We start from the raw sequence: 22,198 nt of genomic DNA, 5'->3' as shown, positions 1-22,198 counted from the left end.
TATAAATGTTCTCCATCGTCACAAAGACCCTCTGTGAGGACGTCCTCTGCTGCCTGCCGCCCTCATATGGCTTCCATTTGCCAAAAGTCTCTCTGTGACTTGCAACAAGAGGTCAGACGAGGACAAGGAGTCATTATGAATTCACTTTCTTTCAGTCTCCATACGTCTGAACTCCAGGCTGCTGCTGCTGCTGCTGCTGCTTCAGTCTCCTTGCAGGACAGGATGCAGTATTCCCGGTACTTTCCAGTAAAACACAAACAGATGATCCTACCTTTGGCTGCAGGTTCAAACCTCATGTTGTTCCTTAAACCACCTAACTGATGACGGTGAATGAGGCAACCAACGGCTTATACGTTAAGGTGTGACGCATGGAAATTTCCACCTAAGAACTTCAGGTCATTTTCTGTATAGAGTACATGCTTACATTTTACATCTTTCATTGTAGTAAACAACATATCCAATCAAAATACCTGCAAGTATTTTCCGTGTGTCAATCTTAAACTCTCAAGTGAACTAATGAACTATACTAGTGAACTACAAGTGACTACACCATCCTGCCACAACAAAGACAAATGGAAATTGTCCTCTGCAGACACGAGACTAAATGAGGCAAGGCATAACAGTAAGATAAGATAAGATAGGATAAGACGAGATGAGATGAGACGAGATGAGACGAGATGACAAGCTGACGACAACAGATAATATGAGATAATAAGAGTTGAGACAAGATAAGACAAGACGAGACAAGATGAGACAAGACAAGAAAAGACCAGACCAGACCAGACCGGACCAGACAGGACGAGACGAGACGAGACGAGACGAGACGAGACAGAAGACGAGACCAAACAAGACCAAACAAGACCAAACAAGACCAGACTAGACAGGACGAGACAAGATGAGACCGGACTGGACTGGAACGGACCGGAACGGACCGGAACGGACCAGACAAGACAAGACAAGACAAGACAAGACAAGACAAGACAAGACAAGATAGAAGATGAAACCAAACAAGACCAAACAAGACCAAACAAGACAGGACGAGACAAGACAAGACAAGACAGAAGACGAGGAGAAAACAAGAACAAACAAGACCAGACCAGACCAGACCGGACCAGACCAGACCAGACCAGACCGGACTGGACAAGTCAAGACAAAACAACATAGAAGATGAGACCAAACAAGACCAAACAGGTCGAAACACCAGAACCAGGTAACCAGAACTCCATCAACCAGTCCTCCAGAGTAGAGGACAGATAATCAGTGCATTGTCCCCCAGCAGCCTAGACCTAGGGATCATTCTAACTATAACTCTGTGGTCATGACTCTCACTTTCAGGTTCCCAGTCAGACGCGTGGGTCACGTGTAGTAATAAACCTTCAACTGACTTCTTTCAGGGCTCCGTTAGCCTCCATAAGAGAGGGTGCAAATTCCAACTGTTGCTCAAAAAATTCCATTTATCAAGGCTCTGCAGTGGCTTAAAGTTATTTTAACACCAGCTGTGAACGTGTCCTGTGAGTACGGTGTCAGAAAACCACATAAAACACGTACAAGACGTCTTTCAAAGAGCGAACGCACGTGTCCCAACACCACAGCTGTTAATGACTCTGGATGTAGAGTAAATGCAGGCTGGCCGTGCTCTGGTCGCCGGTGGATGGATGTCGTCTTTTAATCAGCTGTGTTTTCTAGCTCTGCTCGTGAGAGGGACGTCTGTTCTGGACCGGGCCACAAGGGAAACGGTGTTCGGTCAGGAACACCCACAGCACGTCCACAGGTTAAGTACTGATTCTCAGTTTCACAGAGAAAAGTGGACAAGCACAAACTCACACTGAAAAAAATGGGTTTATACACTCCCCTGCCAAAACATTAGGTACACTAGTGAATGCATTCTAATAAAACTGTCCTTTAAAAATGTCAAAACAATAGGAACATGTGTCAATACAACACAATCCAATTCAATAGTACTACAAACCATCAAAAGCTCTTTTATTTTAAACTATTGCTAACATTCACAAAGACAAATTTTAGACAAGGCGAGATGAGATGTCGTAGGATTAGATGAGACAAAACAAAACAAGGCAGCATGAGACGAAACATCTTAATGAGACAGACAGATGTTCAGTCGTGAAGGGTACTAAAGATGTCAAGAGAAATGAAGAAGCGTTGCAAAATATGCCGTCTCAGTTTGGTTGTTTCCCAAGAAAACCACAGACTTTAAGCTGAGTTAGCGGCGGGCATTTCAGGAAGGTTAGTCTGACCTCTGGTTTTTAAGACATAAATCACTTCTTTCTTCTCATCGTACTTCTCGTCTGGAGCCACTAGCAGTCTGAGATTTTAGAGTGAAACTATGAATGTGTTTTATGTTTATATTTACAGGGAAGCATAATTGCTGATTGCTCTTTGTTCAGAGGGAATATCATTACCTTGTGTTCAGAATGAATCATAATGTCTGTCAAAAAACAAAGCAAAACAACAATAATTCGTCTTTCAGGAAAAATTCTCCAGAGAAGTTTCTGACTAAATCCTTTCAGCAGCAGAAATCAGACTTCCTGGCTGCACAGAAACTTTCCAGGTCTCAATGCAAGTTGTTAGAAATCCATCAGCTTATGAAATCTCTGCTGACAGAACAACCGAAACAACCTGGGATACAAAACTGCGTCAACGCCCAGGTTTAACTGACTTGATGAGATTTAAGACACTCAGGTGTTGCAAGGTGAGATGAGATGAGATGAGATGAGATGAGATGAGATGAAAGTAAGATGGCGTGAAAGGAGATGAGATGAAATAAGTTAAAAATTAGACGAGGTAAGATTATGTGAGATGAGAAGAGACAATGTGAGGGGAAATTAGATGAGATGAGATGTGACGAGGGAAATTGAGATTAGATTAAATTACATGACATGACATGACATGAAATTAGACAAGGTGAGATGAGATAAAGATGACTTTAAAGGAGATGAGATGAGATAGAAAATAGACAAGGTAAGATTACGTGAGATGAGATGAGATGAGATGAGATGAGACAATGTGGGGGAAATTAGATGATATGATATGAGATGAGGGGAAATGAGATTGAGATCATGACATGACGTGAAATTAGACAAGGTGAGATGAGATGAGAATGGATAAGATGGGATAAAAATGAGACAGGGTAAAATGACGTTAAAGAAGATGAGATGAGAGAAGATGAGAGAAGATGAGATGAGATGAGATGAGATGAGATAGAAAATAGACAAGGTAAGATTACTTGAGATGAGACAATGTGAGGGGAAATTAGATGATCTGAGATGAGATGAGATGAGATAAAATGAGACAAAATCCGATGAGATGAGATGAGGTGAGATTAAATGACATGCACATGTGCTAATAAAATAACAATAATATAATAACAATATAATATAATAATAGTCACAACTAAAATAATCTAAGTTACTGCAAAATATGTACATGCGCAAGAATATTGTAGACAATCTATATTTCTAGACTGACATGTCCATTTGACATCCTTAAATCCTGTTAGTGTGGACAAAAATACACACGAGGCAAAGACAAACAAAGAGAGTCTTCATTATTGTGCAACAGTCAGACAGGACCCCTGTTCAGAAACCTCTGAAAGGAGCCTATGAATAAAGTTAAAGGTCTGCAGATCCCCGAGGATTTAACTGAACCTCTGTCATCGATCCGTCACGTGACTGCTCCTGACGAGGACGTGGACCACAGACACAAATAAACTCTGGCGTGAATAACTTCACCGTTATTCTGGTGTCATTGCAACACAGTTTAAGCTTTGTTGACAACCTGCTGCCGAGGTGGAGCTTGAACCAAAATGTCCTCAAATTGTTTAACAATTAAGTCATTTCACCCGGTTTGTGGTATAAATAGCTGGAGGACACACCTCGTCCCAAAAGTTCTGGACAAACATCCTAAAAGTGGAAACACTGCAGTTGAAATATGTGGAAGTTGTGACACAATCTCGAGCCTCCCCCCTCCTCCCCCTCCTCCCCTCTGGTTACTGTACACTATTCAGATTTAAATCCAGTGAGACCAACTCTACACCTCTCAGATTTAGCGATCTCCCTGTTCCTGCATCCATTCAACTTCTTGTGTAGAGATGGAGTTAGAGGAAAAACCTTATAAAATAGAGAATTCCTATCATTATATGCCACTTAAACTCAAACCAGACTCCAATTATCCGTGAAGTGGTGTCCATTTGTATCGACTTTAAGCTTGTGAATGTTTTGTAAATTGCTGTTTCCTGCCCCACAACGGCTCAGCGGTGCCTGGCTGAAAGAGCGGCTTTGTCCCCAGTTTGGAGTTTTTTGTTTTTTTTTAAAAGGGGGCAGTGATATGTTAAAGGAGTGGTTCTCAAAAGGCCCCATTAAAGAGTCCGTAGGTGACAGCAGGACAACAGAGCTGAGAATCAGTAATTTTTAATAACAGGATTTTCCATGAAATTGATTCTGTGTTGAGTTGATATTGGACAAAGAAACACCTGAGAGCAAGTGAGATCATTTAAAATTGTCTAAAACCCCCTATTAATCATCATTACCTCATTTCTACCAAGTGGGTGGGAAGGTGCCCCCCCCCTTACCTCCACCTCTCTGTTTTCCCTTTTGCCAAGTCAAGAGTGCCAGGTATTTTCCAGTTTCCTTCAAAATAAAAGCCTCTTTTCATGTCAGAGATTCTCAAAATATTAAATTTGCTTTGTGTCCCAGGGAGCACTGGTCCTCTTCTGAAGGAATTTATTAAAACACACGCCTGTATGCTTGCTCTAACGGGTCAGTTTGCACTGACAAGTATCAACAACACTATTTATTGATAAACATCAGAATAAAAGAGATGAGATGAGGTGAGGAGAGGGGAGATGAGTTATGCAGCAACAAGATGAGATGAGATGAGATGAGATGAGATGAGATGAGATGAAAAGAGGTACTGGGTCAGATATGATATGAGATGATACAAGCTGATATATGATGTAATGAGATGACATGAGATGAGAGTTTTGGAGCTAAAATGGACATATACTCACTTGTCAAAACATTAAGTACATTAGTGAAAAGTGCTTACATAATCTCCTAGAGAGACGGTATTTCTAGAATAGATTTGCATTTGACATGATGGTGTACATATTTTGGTTTCCTTCAAGAAACTCCTTCAAGTGCCAGAAAGTATAATAAGTGGCTAATTATTATGTTTGAATTCTGATTTTAAAACAGTCACTCTTTCATGAAAGTTCATAAAGCTATAAAATCAAAACACATCAGGCCAGTATTTGTGTCCACAAGTTAAACATGATGACTGGAGCAGACTTTCTCTGGCCACAACCAAGGGATCAAATAACACGTTATGAAATATCAAGACTTTGCTTATTTGTACGGTTTGATTCTGCCTCTACTATAAAGTGAAACCTCCTTCTTCCTAAAAAATGTGGGATATTTTGCAGGAAGTGACTACCGACTTCCTCAGCAGCAAATCTGAGCATTTGGAAATTACTTTTATTTTGAAAGCCGTTATCAGAGCTCCTCAAGCTTCACTGTGAGCTGCTTGACGACGACGACGGTGTTTCCCTCTGAGGTTTGACTGAGGCAGACCTGGTCTCAGGCTCTTTCTTCTGCACACAGCCAAGCATCCTGAGCTCTCTGCTGCTGCTGCTGCTGCTGCTGCTCACTGGGACTTTTAAATTCACAACTTGGAACTCAGCTGAACCAAAAACACAAGAAGAAGAGTTTGACATCCACAGGTCAGTGACATGCTTTGTTTTATTGTTTTTGGTTTGTCCTGCTATACTTCATGATGTGCATATATGTGCAGACAGTTTAAACAGAACTAAGCTTCCTGTCCATTTAGAGCGTGCATGTGCTTTTATTTAAAGCATTTTTTCACAAATGTTGCTTTGCTTTAATTTTGGCACTTGGACACATCCCTGTAATAGTGAGAAAAGTTGAGAAAAGGTTGAATTAAACTCAAGAAAACCTCAATGAGCTGACCTGCAGGTTCATTATCCATCTTGTCTTCATGATAAAATCTATTTCTGCAAAAGAAAACAGTTTTTAAACATATATTTGTTAGAATTTTATAGATTAGATTTGTGTTTTTCCACTTTATATAATCTCCTTGACAATCTATATGTATTTGTACAGCAATGAGAGTACACAAATATAAGATAAATCTAACTTATTTAACTAAAGATGGAAAAAATAAGAAAATGCAAGAAAATATAAGTATAACTATTGAAGTTTATTGTTTTAAATCAGATTTAAAAAAAAGAAAATTCGTAAATCTGACAAAATCCAATACTACTTTATTGTGTATAGGGTTGGAAAAGTCATTTTTAGGTTTTTAAATGTGGTCTGTCACATGAGAAATGTTTAAATATACATGTACAGGTGAGGATCAAAGCTCCGACCAAGCTCTCTCCATCATGTCTCACTCCGTTCTCCTGCTCTGAATGTGAGCAGTGTTGAGCCGTGATGGAAAGGGCGGACTCTGTTTACACAGAGGCCTGGTGCCGTCAGAGCTGGAACAGATCTGGTCTTATGGCTCTACGGTCTCTGTGGGAGTGGACCTTCACCACATCGGCTGAATGGGCATCAGTGTGGAGGCTGCCACCGGCAAACCTCGCTCACGTCTCAGCCGCCAATGGACTGTCACTTCATGTCAGCCCTGGAGAGACACGCCCTCCATGATTTATGAGTGTCTAAAGGAAAGTTATAAGACCTTCTCCAAAAGATTTGAAAACTGGAAAGAGACATGAGTGTAAATCCAGTTAGAGATCATGTTAGGTAGTCAGTTGTTCAACTTATAAAATGTTCCTTTGAGAGCGGTGGTGGAAAACACACGCAATACAAGCCAACAGCAAGCTGATGACTCACGGTTATAACTGTGAAATGGGATGAGATAAGGCACAAGTTATGCCATATGAGCAATGAGATATGAGATATTATATGAGATATGTGATATGTGATATATGAGATGGTATGAGATATGAGATATGCAATATGCAACATGAGATGTGAGCTACAATATGAGATGAGATGAAATATGACACAAGTTATGTGATATGCGATATGAGCAATGAGATATGAGATATTATATGAGCTGTGATAGGTGAAGCAGTATGAGATATTAGATATGCAATATGAGATGTGAGCGATGAGATGAGATAAGATGAGATAAGATAAGATAAGATAAGATAAGATGAGATGAGAAGAGACTAGATGAGATGAGATATGACACAAGTTATCCGATGTGCGATATGAGCTATGAGATATTATATGAGATATGTGATTTGTGGTATATGAGATGGTATGAGATATGAGATATGCAATATGCAATATGAGATGTGAGCTATAATATGAGATGAGATGAGATATGACACAAGTTATGCGATATGCGATATGAGTAATGAGATATGAGATATTATATGAGATGTGATAGGTGAAGCAGTATGAGATATGAGATATGCAATATGAGATGTAAGCTATGAGATGAGATGAGATGAGATAAGATGAGATGAGAAGAGACTAGATGAGATGAGATATGACACAAGTTATCCGATGTGCGATATGAGCTATGAGATATGAGATATTATATGAGATATGTGATATGTGACATGTGATATATGATATATGAGACGGTATGAGATATGAGATATGAGATATGTGATATGCAATATGATATGAGATGTGAGCTATGAGATGAAATGAGTTATGAGATATAAGATACGCAATATGATATAAGATGCAAGATATGCAATATGAGATGAGAGATGAGATGATAAAATTGACATATACACCCACTTGCCAAAACATTAGGTACACTAGTGAATACAAGAGATGAGATGAACTCAGCCGCTAATGAACTGTCATTTCGTTTTAGCTCTGGAGAGACTCTCCCTCCAGGATTCAGAATGATCAAAGAAAGACATTCTCCAAAAGATTAGAAAGCTGGAAAGAGAAATTTGTGTAAATACAGTTAGAGATCATGTTAGGTTGTTAATCTGGTGCTGCAAAACAATTAACCACAAACCAACAGCAAGCTGACTCGCAGACAAAAACAGAAATACCACAATATATCATCTGAAATGTATCTAATAACCATGAAGTAGATGAAAGAGTAGTGGAGTAAAGGTATCGTAAATGGAAATTCTCAAGTTAAAGGGCATATTTAAGTTTTATTTTCAACCTTAAATTATTATTAAAATGTGTGAAACATTCATTTTTTTATGTCCAGTACTCGGGTAAAAGTAGTTGTAGTCAACTCTCTCTTCTCTGTGGAAATACCTGTAAAAAGGTTTGAATTTGAAAAAAAACAACAACATACATATCGTGTTGCTTGATATATTCCAGACATTTATTTTTTTTCATTTTAATGTCCCACAGAAGGAGACGGTTAAAAAGACCAGCTGAACTGCAGTTTTTCCTTCCCCAGTTTTGTGGTCTTGGTGCTGTGCCTGCTAGTTAACACTAAATCTGACTGGCAGTCACCAAAATATTATACCCGAGTTTCACATCTAATCCCACAGGTTTCACATGTATTTCTATTTATATGGCATTGGCGTATAATTTGCACCTGGGCTTTGCATGAGTCTTTATATGCACATGTGCAGAAATCTTTTATTTTTTCTTTATTTCCAGGTAAAACATGATCCGGTGGACTTTGCTGCTTGCTTGTCTGAACGTGATCTCAGCGACGTTCGATTATGTTTACGAGGAGCGCTCTTTTATGGGTGAGAACTTATTTTGCACCTCTTTTATGAGCGGTCATGTTTCAGTCCCACGGAGCTCATGATGGTTCTGTCCTTCACAGACCCGGAGGATGTGCTGAGTGTGAGCACTACTCTGAAGACGATACAGCGTCCTCTACTGGGGGGAACGCTGCTGCTGCCGTGTTACTTTGAGGTGTGTTTTCATAGATTCATAAGCCGCTGGTTTTTAATGTATATTTCATAGAGTTTGCAAAATACAGAGGTGAAGATATATGCTTTTATTTTGACAATGAAACAAAAGGCCCACACTGAAAACCCTACAGGCAATAATGACCTAACTGACAGGACATTGGTCTGGAGTCTCTCCATTGGGAACTAAGTATGCTCCTGCAAAGATCTGCCAATCAAATGGCCAGAAGAGTAACAGTAGTCATGAACATCATCTAACCGCCGGGGAGTTTCTTTTGTTTGAAGCCAAATGGTTCTGATTGGTAGGAGGACTTTCCAGCAGTGTGCAGAGGTTTATTTGCATCGGTTGAATAATGAAGCAGTAGTTACCAGACACATACTCTGAGAAGAACTGAGTACTTCAGTCTAGCTCAGCTCAAACGAACTGCAGTTAAACCATGTTGTTCCCTGTGTAGGACCACACTATCCCAGACCCCGGAGCCCCAGCCGTCGTCCCGCTTTCTCATCGCATCAAGTGGAGCCTTGTCACCAAAGAGAAAGTCACAACCATCCTGGTGGCCTTGGAGGGACAGGTGCGAATCAGCGAGAGTTACCTGGACAGAGTTCAGCTGCTGAGCTACCCCGGGACCCCAACAGATGCTAGCATCTTGATATCTGAGCTGCGCTCCAGTGACACAGGAGCGTATCGCTGCGAGGTTCAAAGCGGCATCGAGGACAGCCACGACATCGTCCATGTGCAGGTTCAAGGTATGAAGATGATCAGATTGGTGTTATTTAAGTCTGTGAAGGGTCTTAGTCATTCAGGTTGTGGTTTATCCCAAAACATCTAAAACAAGGGCAGCTTGACTTTTTTGAAATTTTTAAGGCTTCACTTTTAAACTAAACCTTTTGTCTGTCCAGGTATCGTGTTCCACTACCGGGCCATTATGGGTCGCTACAGTTTGACTTTTGAGAAGGCGAAGGCAGCGTGTGCTCAGAACAGTGCCGTCCTGGCTTCACCTGAACAGCTCCAAGCGGCCTACGACGACGGTTTCCACCAGTGTGACGCCGGCTGGCTCTCCGATCAGACAGTCAGGTCGGTTCCTGGTTGACTTAATGACACCTGAATGTCAATTGTACCTCTTTTGTCTTTACTAAATACACTTAAAGCACATATAATGGACATTTTATGTGGATTTGCATTCACATTTAAACCAAGTATGAAACACTTTTCAAAGGCCTTTAAGACCATTCAGTTAAGTCACAGAATTACCAAGGCATAAGAATTATTTCGATATTTGACGCATGATCTGCCATTTTTTAAGCAGATTTTATTTTCAGATTTGTTTTGCATATCTGCTACAAGGCAGTCCCTTGGATTACGCTCCGACAAATACATTTAAGACACATATTAGGTGGATTTGCATGTTTTAAAGCAAAACATGGCCCCTAACGAATGAAATCCAACTGAGTGTTACCAGACACATATTCATATAAGAACCAAGTCCAACAGTGCCAAGCTACAAAGGGATTACTAATCTCATTTTCATCTAATCCAAGGTACCCAATCCATGACCCACGAGTGGCCTGCTACGGTGACAAAGAAGAACTTCCTGGTGTCAGAACCTACGGAATCAGAGACCTCAATGAGACTTATGATGTTTACTGCTTTGCTGAGAAGATGACAGGTACACTACCAATGTAGCAGTCTGTTTTTGGTGTTGAGCTTCTTCTTTCATTATGTTTTATGTAATAAACCATTTGTTCTGCTCTGAAACAGGCAGAGTTTTCTACACGGCTGCCGCCGAAAAGTTCACCTTCTCCGAGGCCGTGGTAGCATGCTCCAGCCAGGGAGCTCAGCTGGCCACCACAGGTCAGCTCTACCTGGCCTGGCAGGGCGGGATGGACGTCTGCAATGCCGGCTGGCTGGGAGACAGAAGCGTCCGCTATCCCATCAACGTTCGTCGGCCGCAGTGTGGAGGAGGCCTGCTGGGCGTACGCACCGTTTACCTCCACACAAATCAGACGGGATACCCACTTCCTGAGTCTCGCTATGATGCTTTCTGCTACACAGGTAGGCCATCCTGTACACCACCCTGCTTGCTAGGGGTGAATAGGAATAAAATTAACCAGATGGCAACAGATTCTTAAAATGGTTAAATGTGATTTAAGAAACGAAACAAGCAGGTGGAGCAATAGCAGGCGATGGAAGTAGCTCAAAACACCACAACAAAAGGTTTAAGTCTGCTCTCTAAGCCACAACAAAAACCAAGTTCCCTATCTAAGCTTTTAAAAATGAACCAAACGTAAAAGAGGAGGGAGTAAGCTTTCGCAAACGTGCACAAATGCTCTAATCAAAACGTTGCAAACAATCGGATTCCCAAAGACAAAGATACACAAAGGTTCACAAAACTACACTGCTACAAAGTTAGAGGATGAAGATTGGTTGAGGCTTTCTCATAATTACGTTTACGTCTGCTCACTTTCAGAGGACCCTGACGAAGAGGGTTCAGGCCTCACAGATGAGGGAAGTGGCGTGTTGAGTGTTACCACAGTGACACGGAGCCCGGACGTGTTCTTCAGGAGAACGACCACGGAGAGCGAGGCAGTCGGAGAGGTGGAGACTCGGCAGCCCACCGACGTGATCTTCACCCTCACAGAGAGCCCCACCGAGCTGCCGCTACCTCAGCCGCCAAGCGTCACCGAGCCCACCACTGACCTGATAGAGCCGGTCACCGCCCCGCCGTACGTCAACAGGGTGCCCAGCAAAAGCATTGTGCCGCCCCAAACTGGTCAGTGACAGAATTGCATATCCATATCATAACAACCGTTAGGTAAAACCAATGTCCACCACACTGGAAATACTTTTGTTTGCAGGCGTGGTCTTCCACTACCGCTCAAGCGCCGGCCGATACGCCTTCACCTTCGTTGAGGCCCAGCTGGCCTGTCAGAGCGTTGGAGGCCGCATTGCCACTCCACAGCAGCTTCAGGAAGCACAAGAGGCTGGATATCACCAGTGTGACGCAGGATGGCTCCTGGACCAGACTGTAAGGTAAATGGATTGTCAGCGCAACAAAGAAAAATATAAATAACGGCCATTGTTTCCGTGACTAAGGCGAGACGTTCATGAGCTAAAACTAATATCAGACATTCAATAATTCTAATCTAAGTATTTTACAAGTTGCTGTTTGGCACTACATGAAGTTATTGCCTTCAGATATGCTAATCCAAATGCTAATGGATTAGCATTTAGCGTTTAACTAAAATTGGCAAGGGACTAGAACCCTCTCCGAAACATCATTTGTTCTTGTGCAGGTATCCCGTTGTGTTCCCTCGAGATAAGTGTGCTGGAAATCTAGGATATGAACCCGGAGTTCGGTCGTATGGTCTGAGGCCGGCCGATGAGAGATATGACGTGTACTGCTACACTGACGAGCTCAAAGGTGATGAAACAAAAGCACGGTACATTGTGAACATTTCTTTCTGTTGTGATGTGTGGCGAAGAGGTAGGACCCAAATGCAGACACAAGGGGAGGCAGGAGCAGGAAACAAGAGAACTTCAATGAAAACTTAACAAATCTGGAGCAAAAAGAGCTGCAGGGTAGGCAGGGAAATCCATAAACCAAAAGACAGACAAAAGTTTGAACACATGGAAGCTCCTGAAAGTGAATCAAAACACTAGGAAACATCACCAGGGGGGTAACTCCACAGACGAAACTCAACAGACGACTTCACAGTGGACAAAGGGATAGGTATATGCACAAGGTTTTAGGGGTTGACAAGACACAGGTGAAACTAGTAAGTGCAGCAGAACATGAAATAACAAGGAGGAAAATACATAAAACTCTTTCATTGACATCTTCCACTTCGTTTTTTCCACAGGAGAGGTTTTCCACGTTGTATCCGCCGAGGGTTTCACCTACAACGAGGCTGCTTCCAGCTGCCGAGAGCTCAACGCCATGCTGGCCTCCACTGGAGAGCTCTACGCTGCCTGGAGAACGGGTTTCGACAAGTGCAGGGCAGGCTGGCTCGCGGATCGCAGCGTCCGTTATCCCATCAGCAACCCCCGAGCTGAGTGTGGAGGCGGAAAATTGGGAGTGCACACTGTGTATGTTCATGCCAACCAGACCGGCTACCCCGCACTTGATGTCAGATTCGATGCGTACTGTTTCAGAGGTAAACACTGTTTCTTGTTGTGGGTTTTTTTTTTGTTTGTTTGTCATCATCATGTGATTGATTCCCTTATTGTCCAAATTCTTGCAGCTGACATTCTGCTCATTGCAAATGAAACTGGACTGAACATCACAGATATCCAGGAGGCTCTCCTGAACATGACGTCAATTACCGATTTGTTAAGACCTGGTAAGTTCTGATTAAATCCAGAATATTTTCCCTTTTATTTCCCATTCCTCTTACTTTTTTCTTTCATATCTCTTTTTTAGCTGTTCACCCCATCGCTCCTCCCATCCATGTGGAGGCCTCCGGATCTGGATCAGGCTCAGCTGACTTTGGCTCTGGCTCCGCTGGGGGTCAATCTGGAGACGAGTCTGGTTCTGGAGACCAAGTGTTTTCTGGAGATTGGTCCGGCTCTGGAGGGACTATGTCTGGTTCTGGAGATATTTCTGGTTCTGGAGATCAGGTCATCTCTGGAGATCAGTCTGGCTCTGGAGATACTATGTCAGGTTCTGGAGATCAGGCCGTCTCTGGAGATACTATGTCTAGTTCTGGAGATACGGTGTCTGCTTCTGGAAATCAGGAAATCTCTGGAGATCAGTCTGCCTCTGGAGATCTTTCTGGTTCTGGAGACCCGGCCATCTTTGGAAGAGCTGAGCTGCCCAGTGGAGGATCAGGTCTCAGCAGTGCAGATGTTTCTGGATCAGGTCTCAGTGGAGAAGGATTCGGCATCACCTCTGTTGTTTTCTCAGGCGGCAACAGTATTTTTTCAGCTTCAGGAGGATTCCAAGAAGCCGGAGAGGGAAGCACAGAGATCTACCTTTTATCTGGTGCAGGCTCCGGGGTACTCCGTGGTAGCGGGGAACCGTCCTGGTCCGGTTCTGGTTCGGGATCTGGTTTCAGCTCTACAGAGAGCGGCTCTTCTATAGACAGCTCTGGATTCAACACCAGCCAGGAGTTTTCTGGGATCAGTGGTTTCCCCTCAGGATTTGTCTCTGGAAGTGGCAGCGGCTCATCAGGAGTGGGTTCTGGAAGTGGAGACACTCAGATCTTACTGATAGATGACAAACTGATTGATGCATCCGTTCCTACAACCCAGAAGGAGTTTGAGCTCAGCGAAGACAAGCTGGACTTCAGCGGATCTGGAGACATTTCAGGATCAGGGATTATGACTGACGACCTCAGCGGCTCTGGAAGTGGCTCCGAGTTCTTCTCTGGTGTGATCTTTGTGGGGTCAGGCTTCACTGACCTCACAATGTCGTCCTCTGGGGAGCAGGAGGCATCCGGGTCCTTACTGTACAGCTCTGGACAGGGAAGTGGTGAACATTTGTCTGGATTTGGAAGCTCAAATTTCCCTTCTGGGTCTGGAGCAGGACCTTCTGGATCAGGGGTTTCTGGATCAGGACATTCTGGATCAGGACTTCGTGGATCAGGATTTTATGAATCAGAACTTCCTGGATCAGGAAGCGGAGAAGAAAGCGGTGTTACATTTGTGACTGAGGATCTTACGACCTTACGATCTGGAGATGCTACAATGTTCACAGAGCTTGGACAGGGGTCTGTGGAGTACAGTGCAGAGGGAAGTGGTAGCGGAGACTCGTCAACAGCAGATACCTTTTTTTCAGGAGATTTCTCTGGAGATCTGCCACAGACGGCGCCGTCCTCTCCACCCACTGCACCGGCTCTGACAAACACCACAGATCCGGAGGAAATAGTAGATTGGACTGAGCTTGAAGAAACATTGGATGACGTCGTTGTGACCCAGAGCCCTGCGCTTGTTCCTGCAGGACTGGCAGCTCCTCCTGTTGCAGCAACATCAACTTCTCCACCAACCACTACCACTCAAGGTAGGTCCAACAATTTATATATTTATAATTTATATTTCCAGAGAGTGTCTGTTGTTTGTTAGTTGTAGAGGAAACTCAGCAGCACTGCTATGTTCCCCTTGTGCAGCAATAACATCTACTAAATGTTTCTGGTAACTGCTGATCAGTGGTCTACAGCAGCTTGGAGGAATTTTAGCCCATTCCTCAGAACAGAACCACTTCAGTTCTGAGATGTTGGTGGGTTTCCTCACATCAACTGCTTGCTTCAGGTCCTTCCACAACATTTCTATTGTATTAAGGTCAGGACTTTGACTTGGCCGTTCCTAAACATTCTTGATGTTCTTGGGCTCGTTGACCCAGGTTTTCTTCAAATTCAGCTCATGGACAGATGTCCTGACATTTTCTTTTTGACTTCACTGGTAGAATTCAGAATTCACTGGTCCATCAATGATGACAAGCCGTCCTGGTCCAGATACAGCAAAACAGGCCCAAACCAGGACATTAGCACCCCCATGATTCATGGACGGGATGAGATGTTGTTTTGTTTCCAAACACACGCAATTGGGTTGGACTGTTGTATTTGAATGCATGTATATAGATACATTTCACTGGATTGTATTGGACCAGCACTGAAATACATGAAATAAAAATACTTAGCAAACATCATATTTGCTTAATAGTCAATATTAGCGCAGTCTCCTTCAAGGAATTTTGAACCAGAAAGTATAATAAGTGAAACAAGACCAGTTAACAGATCTGAAAACAGTTGCCAAGAAAATTTGTAAATCTATAAAATAAAAGCACATCAGGTCACGTTATGAGATATTAAGACTTTGCTTTTGTGAAGCTAAAATTTAGTGTGGGATTGTTTAATTAGAATGCATTCACTAGCGTACCTAATAAACTGGCAAGCGACTGTAATTCATTCATGCAGGACCTCTTAAAGGAATATTTCGACCTCTTTTTCTAGGTGGTTTTAACCCATGTGAACCGAACCCCTGCGGCGATGCTTCGTGCTCGGTAGAGGATGGAGTCGCTCTTTGTCAGGGTGAGTCACATCCTATTTTTTTTTTTACCTCCCTTCTCTGACAGTAACTTAATCCAGCATCGTGTGTTAATGTCGGTTTAACAGCCTGTGACGTTTCCCTGTATGTGTTTGTTGCATGTTTCAAATTACTGGTCTGCCATATTAAAACAGCTCAAAGTTTCAGGCGTTTAACTGAATATATTTATGAAATCTCTTCCCTCTCTCTCATCCGTTCTGTCCTGATGCGTTTTGTGCCTCCTTTTTTTTGGGTGTTTTTGTGTTTGTGAGCCAGATTTGAACGTTTGTCAAATGTGCATCGTCTCTGCATCTCTGAGGATTTACCGCCTCCATGTCACACAGTGCCCTCAGCCTGTATGTTGTGTTCGGTCTGCTTGCTTGCTGCGCCAGCCCGCCGCCCCCGCTCTGCTGTTCTGTTTGCATGCTGAACATATGTGCTTTTCTGGCATCATATGGCTGCTAAAAACTGACCTCCTGCTGCAACTAGCATGAGATTCAAGCATGAACTTACTGCTAATGTGATAATAATAAAGCATCTGGCGTATTGTCCTCCTAAAATGGCAAACAGAGGTTTGTGTGATGACTTATTGTGCAGTAAGTTGGATCAGAAGTTGCAGCAGCTAACCCCCTTTAGTCCTGAGGTGTGATAGTCCCGCTATCACAGCTCTGCCTCCCTCACCTCCCTCCTCACCCCTCGCTTAACACCAGTAGTGTCACCCGCCCTCCCCCCCTCCCTTTTTTGCAGAGGTAGACGTGTGCCACTCCAACCCTTGCGCCAATGGAGCCACCTGTGTGGAGAGCGCAGACTCTTTCAAATGCTTATGCCTGCCCAGCTACGGAGGGGAACACTGCGAGATCGGTACGAGGTCCGGCTTCAGCTAATAAATACTAACAGCAGCCGCTCAAAAAGAAAGAAAGAAAAACAACTGGAGAGAAAGAAAAACGTGGTAAACTTCACCATACTCGCCGTGGCTCGGTGAAAATGCAAAGTGAGCAGATGCATGACTCAGATCTGTCTCGGTTTGTCTCTGGTTTACCATGGGAACCTGCATCTAAAGGGTCAGTTCACTCAAATCACAAAAAAATATAATCAAGTAATGCTGCAAAGGTAACTGGATAGTCCTCCAACCAATCAGGGCCATTTTGTTGTAAACTAATTAAACTCCACGACGCTCAGATGACGTCTGTAACTACTGTTACTCTTCTGTCCCTCACCACATGAAGCCCCGCCCCCAAACGATTTGATTTACCTGGCACATCTTTACATTAACAAGAATTTTGTTGGCAGCCAAGCGAGCGAGTTCAAGTATCTCAGAGTGCAGTTTACGAGCTGCAGCAGCTTCAATATTTTTCACTAACCCAGTTTAGTCCTGGGATAGTCCCACTATCACAGCTCGTGGCTGTTGCATACTCCACGCGAAGCGGGAGGTTTGTTCTCGCTCCTCGGGCAGAGAGAACAAAATTACAAACAACATGAATGAAAGTTCTCGCAGCTTGTTCTCTACACATCAAGAACCTTTTTCTCGTGTGATGTCCAGTTACTATTCTCTGATAGGTCAGAAATTGGAAGTGGGCATGGTTGATGCAGAAAAGTGAAACTGCTAGCGGACACTAGCTGTGAGCACCCAGATGCTAATGTTAGCAGTGTGACCACTAACCAGCACACTGTGTGTGGGTGCATGCTGAAAGAACGGCGTGATCCAGTGGAGAAGGTCGCAAAAACGACTGGCTGACATCCGAAAGCATCTCCCACAATGCTTAGCGTGTGTGAAGCATGGTGCAGTGGGAGGAGCCTATGAGTACCCCGGAGTTCGGCACTTGAGTTTCTTGTAAAGTATAAAATTCTTGTTCTTACTCACCTCAAGAACAAGAACAAATTTCTCTTTTCTCGCTGAGTATGTAACAAGCTTTAGCCTGGTGCAATGTATGGACAGATGGGTTGGTAACGCAGGCTTTGTATCGGACCGTGGTGGTGGTCCTGTAAGACAAAGCTCTTTGTTCCAACCCTCAATTATGTTCCTGAACTATGAGCAGTAACCAACAGAATGGCATCGCTGGGTTCAGCCTTAGATATAGGGTGAGGCGCTCGGACTTCTGGAGGGAGCTCGGAGTAGAGAGAAAGAAGTTTAGGCATCTGGTGAGGATGCCTCCTGGACGCCGTCCTTTGGAGGTTTACCTCGGATGACCATCTAGAAGAAGACTTCGGGTGTAGACCCAGAAAATCTACCTACCTAGCCTCCTGCTACTACGACCCTCAGATAAGCAGAAGATAAAGGAGTTTGCAGGAGAAAGAGCAGGAGAAGCTCACCTGTGTCTTTATACAAACTCACTGGGACGTCGCCGGTGTCCTCACTGAGTTTGTCTCAACATTGTTTAATAGTTCACTTCTCTTCAAACCTGCGGCATCTTCCTCTTTATCTTCCTCCTCCTCCTCCTCCTCACTGACAACATGCTTTGCTCTGTGCTTATGCTCTGAGTGTTGTAATGTGATGTGAGAAGATGTCTGGATTATCCCTTTATAGCTTTATGTTTGGAGGTACATGTTGTTAACGGTGTGTCTGATAATCCTGCCTTCATGGTTAAATACTGTGAGCAGGTAGAACGATTGTTTTTTTTGTAATTTTGGTTGAACTGACCTTTTAAGTTAAGTAATCAACGCTGAGCAATGAGAATGAATTAAACCTTTGAGAGTTGCAGTCAAAGGAAAACATGGAAATTTTCCAGGAGTCTCGCAGCTGAAGCGAAGCATTATGTGTAATTTTTCCATTTCTGTCGGCTGCAGCCAGTGTCCATTGTCAGAGCTGTGCTGAATACCAAACGGACTGAGGCCGCTGCAATGCTTTAATTTAAGAGTCTTGTTTCTGAGTGTCTGAGGCTCGAGTAGAGACACCCAGAAAGCCTTGCACTGAACTAAGCGAGCTACTGTCTGGTGTTGCGGCTGCAGATGAGCAGCAGTGTGAGGACGGCTGGATAAAGTTTCAGGGGAACTGCTACCTGCACTTCTCCGACAGAGAGGTGTGGCTGGATGCAGAGCAGCGCTGCCGGGACGTGAACGCTCACCTGGTCAGCATCAGCACACCGGAGGAGCAGGACTTCGTCAATGGTGAGTGTTCAATGTGATTTATTCTCAGAGAGATGGGGATAAAGAAAAAATAATGACCAATTTTCCTTCCACAGCACTTGCACAGGACTACCAGTGGACCGGACTGAATGACAAGACAGTAGAGAACGACTTCCACTGGACGGACGGCACTCCACTGGTGAGTGCGGACATTGCGTGGGTGTTCTTTCTTGTTCCAGGGCAGATTATGGTTGGATGAGTTACAAAACATACAAAACAACTTCAGGACTTGTAAAATAACTACAGACACACAAAGCAACCAGAAAGCCATGTAAAACAGCCACAATGACACAAGACGCCCAAAAGAGATGCAAAATGACGGACAAAGAAGCACAAAATAACCACAAACACATCAAAATGTCCAAACAAATGTACAACGAACAGAAAAAAAACCCACAAAGGGATACAAAACAACTGCAAAGACGCACAAATCAACCAAAATGACACACGGACCAACATGAAAGACATGCACAATTGACAAAAAGAGACACGAAAGCACAGAGAGCTCCAAAGCAACTGCAAAGACTTCAAACACAACTTCAAACACTCACCTAATGACTGCAAATACAGGTCAAACACACACAGACACACAACGAGAAACCAGAAAAACACGCAAAACAGCCACAAAGAAACAAAAAAAAACAACCACATGACACAAGAAACCCCTAAAAGATGCTAAATGACCGACAAAGAAGCACAAAATAAACAAAAAAACATGCAAAACTACCATAAAGATGAACAACAACTACACAATGATGACAAGAGGCTCACACATCAGCCAAAATGACACATAAAACAACCCGAAAGACACGCAAAATGGCCACAAAAGGACAAAAACCAACGATGATGACACAAAAGACCACGGAAAAATGCAAAACTACTATTAAGACACGCAAAGCTAGCATCAAAGACACAAAAGAACCAGAAAGAAACTCACAAAACCTCCACAAGGGGAGACAAAAATGGCAGAAGAGACCATGAAGAGATAAAAACAGAGAGAAAGGTTACAAAACAACTGCAAAGACTCACACAAAAGGTGTACACACAACCAACACATGCAAAACAACTATAAAGGTGTACAGCAACCAGAGAAAAATACCCAAAGCTGCACAAAATGGTGACAAAGGCTCACAAATCCAAGAAATGACACACAGAGCGACCTGAAAGACATGAAGGACACAAAACAACCACGATGGTGCAAGAAATCACCCAAAAATGCCATGAAGCGGTGCAACATGTCCGCCAAAGACACGGCAAGCTGCCATTAAAGACGTAGAGGGACGGCAAAGAAACGCAAAGAGATGCAAAACACAGAGACACAATCATTCCTCACTCACATAACGGACACAGCACAGAAAGTTAAAACCTGATGGACTACAAACACACCATGCTGTAATAGTCCTGATCCAGTAGATGAACAGTGAATATCAAAGTTCAACAGGCATAAAGAGGCTTCCTGTGACGGATAAACAGATGAAAACTGTTGTTCGCACTTGAGATAAGAGGCTTTCTGAGCAGGTGAGAGCGTTTGAGGCAATGTCACAACAAACAGAGCAGCTCCGGATCTGCACAAACACAACCTCGGCTGCACCACTTCAACATGATTCATTTAAAGGCACATAATTACCCAACAGGTGCAAGAACAAAACTAGAATCACCGCCGCGAGGTTGTATTCCTGCACCGTCGTCTTACAGTTCACATAAAATCTGTTTCTTCTGTTTCCTCTTCAGCAATACGAGAACTGGAGGCCCAACCAGCCAGATGACTACTCCAACAATGGAGAAGACTGTGTGGTGATGATCTGGCACCAGAAGGGCCAGTGGAACGACGTGCCCTGCAGCTACCACCTGCCGTTCACCTGCAAGAAAGGACCAGGTACGACTTCCTCACGGCTTTAAAAGAACTTCTCGACTTACTTCTTGTCAGAATATGAACCTGGCATCGCTCCATCTGGATTTCATTTTTGGTGCTCAAACCATTCAGTTGATCTTTTCTGGAGCATAATCAGTTCCCAACGGTGAGACTCCAGACCAACTTTCTCACCTTTTCACATTCACAGGATTTGTTATCATTTTGGGGGTTTCTACTGCAGTTAAGAACAACCCAAAAGACTGTTTGTATGTAGCAGAAGTTCGACCGCTCCAGATCCAGATCCAGATCCAGATGTTCAGGTCTGATAGAAGAAGCAGGATCTGGTTTGTTTCCTCGTGGTCTGATCTGTCGTCCTCTGCTCCGTCTTCAGTGTCCTGTGGCGCGCCGCCGGAGGTGGAGAACGCTCACATGTTTGGTAACAGAAGGGAGGAGTATCCCGTCAACGCCATCATCCGCTACCAGTGCAACCCGGGGTTCAGGCAGCGCCACCCGCCGGTGGTACGCTGCCGACCGGACGGACGGTGGGAGAAACCCCAGGTGGAATGTACCGATGGTGAGAGAGTCTGCGGACTTGTTCTTCTTTTTCTTCTTCTACTTCTTTGTCTACTTCTTCTACACTTCTTCTTTTTCTTGTTTTTCTTCTTCTGTGCTTCTTGTTCTTTTTGTTTTTCTTTCTTCTTCTTCTTCTATGCTTCTTGTTCTTTTTGGGTTTTGTCTTCTTCTATGCTTCTTTTTCTTTTTCTTTTTCTTTTATGCTTCTTGTTCTTCTTCTTCTTCTATGCTTCCTATTCTTCTTTTTCTTCTTCCTCTATGCTTTGTGTTCTTCTTTCTCTTCATTTTCTTTTTCTTCTTCACCTACTAAAACTTCTTGTTTTATATTAATCAGATAACGACTGTTTTCTCGTTCATCTCTCTTTCTGTTTTCTTATTTCATATATTAAAGGTCACGTCTACATTTACTTGTTTAGCTTTTTTTGTTTTTGTTTTTTTTATTTCTTATTTTACAGACTAAACCTAAACTTGAACAGATCATGACACGTTCTAAATGAAATGATCTCACCAACAATTTTCTTTTTTCCTTCTCTGCAGTGAAAGCCAGACTACGAATACCGCACAGGAGCAGCAGGAGTCCGGCAGCTAGCATCTCTAAGAAGTAAAAAAGAAAAGAAGAAAGGAAAAGAGGAATTCATTATTTTAAAAGAACATTAACAGAACACAACAACAAAAATCCAATTATTAATATAAATATGAGAGTAAAGATGATCTGAAGAGTTAAATTGCTGGAGTG

General features: G+C 43.2%; 1 protein-coding gene across 1 annotated transcript; it reads left to right on the top strand.

The window, feature by feature from the left end:
* Positions 1-8,640: 8,640 nt before the first annotated feature.
* LOC311485965 (aggrecan core protein-like) lies at positions 8,641-22,198 on the top strand (the record flags this gene model as incomplete). The annotated part of the gene is made up of 19 exons (XM_084541707.1): positions 8,641-8,725; positions 8,806-8,897; positions 9,349-9,640; positions 9,794-9,968; positions 10,433-10,560; positions 10,653-10,946; positions 11,362-11,664; positions 11,750-11,924; positions 12,188-12,315; positions 12,755-13,048; positions 13,136-13,234; positions 13,315-14,892; positions 15,842-15,919; positions 16,662-16,775; positions 18,861-19,019; positions 19,094-19,176; positions 20,769-20,913; positions 21,281-21,463; positions 22,000-22,198. 19 exons carry the CDS (start codon positions 8,641-8,643, stop codon positions 22,065-22,067), a joined length of 4,473 nt encoding a protein of 1,490 aa, XP_084397833.1. The 3' UTR covers positions 22,068-22,198.

Source organism: Chelon labrosus (genome assembly GCF_963514085.1).
Source record: "Chelon labrosus genome assembly, chromosome: 3".
Taxonomy (NCBI): Eukaryota; Metazoa; Chordata; class Actinopteri; order Mugiliformes; family Mugilidae; genus Chelon; species Chelon labrosus.
This window is presented reverse-complemented; position numbering and strand designations above follow the sequence as displayed.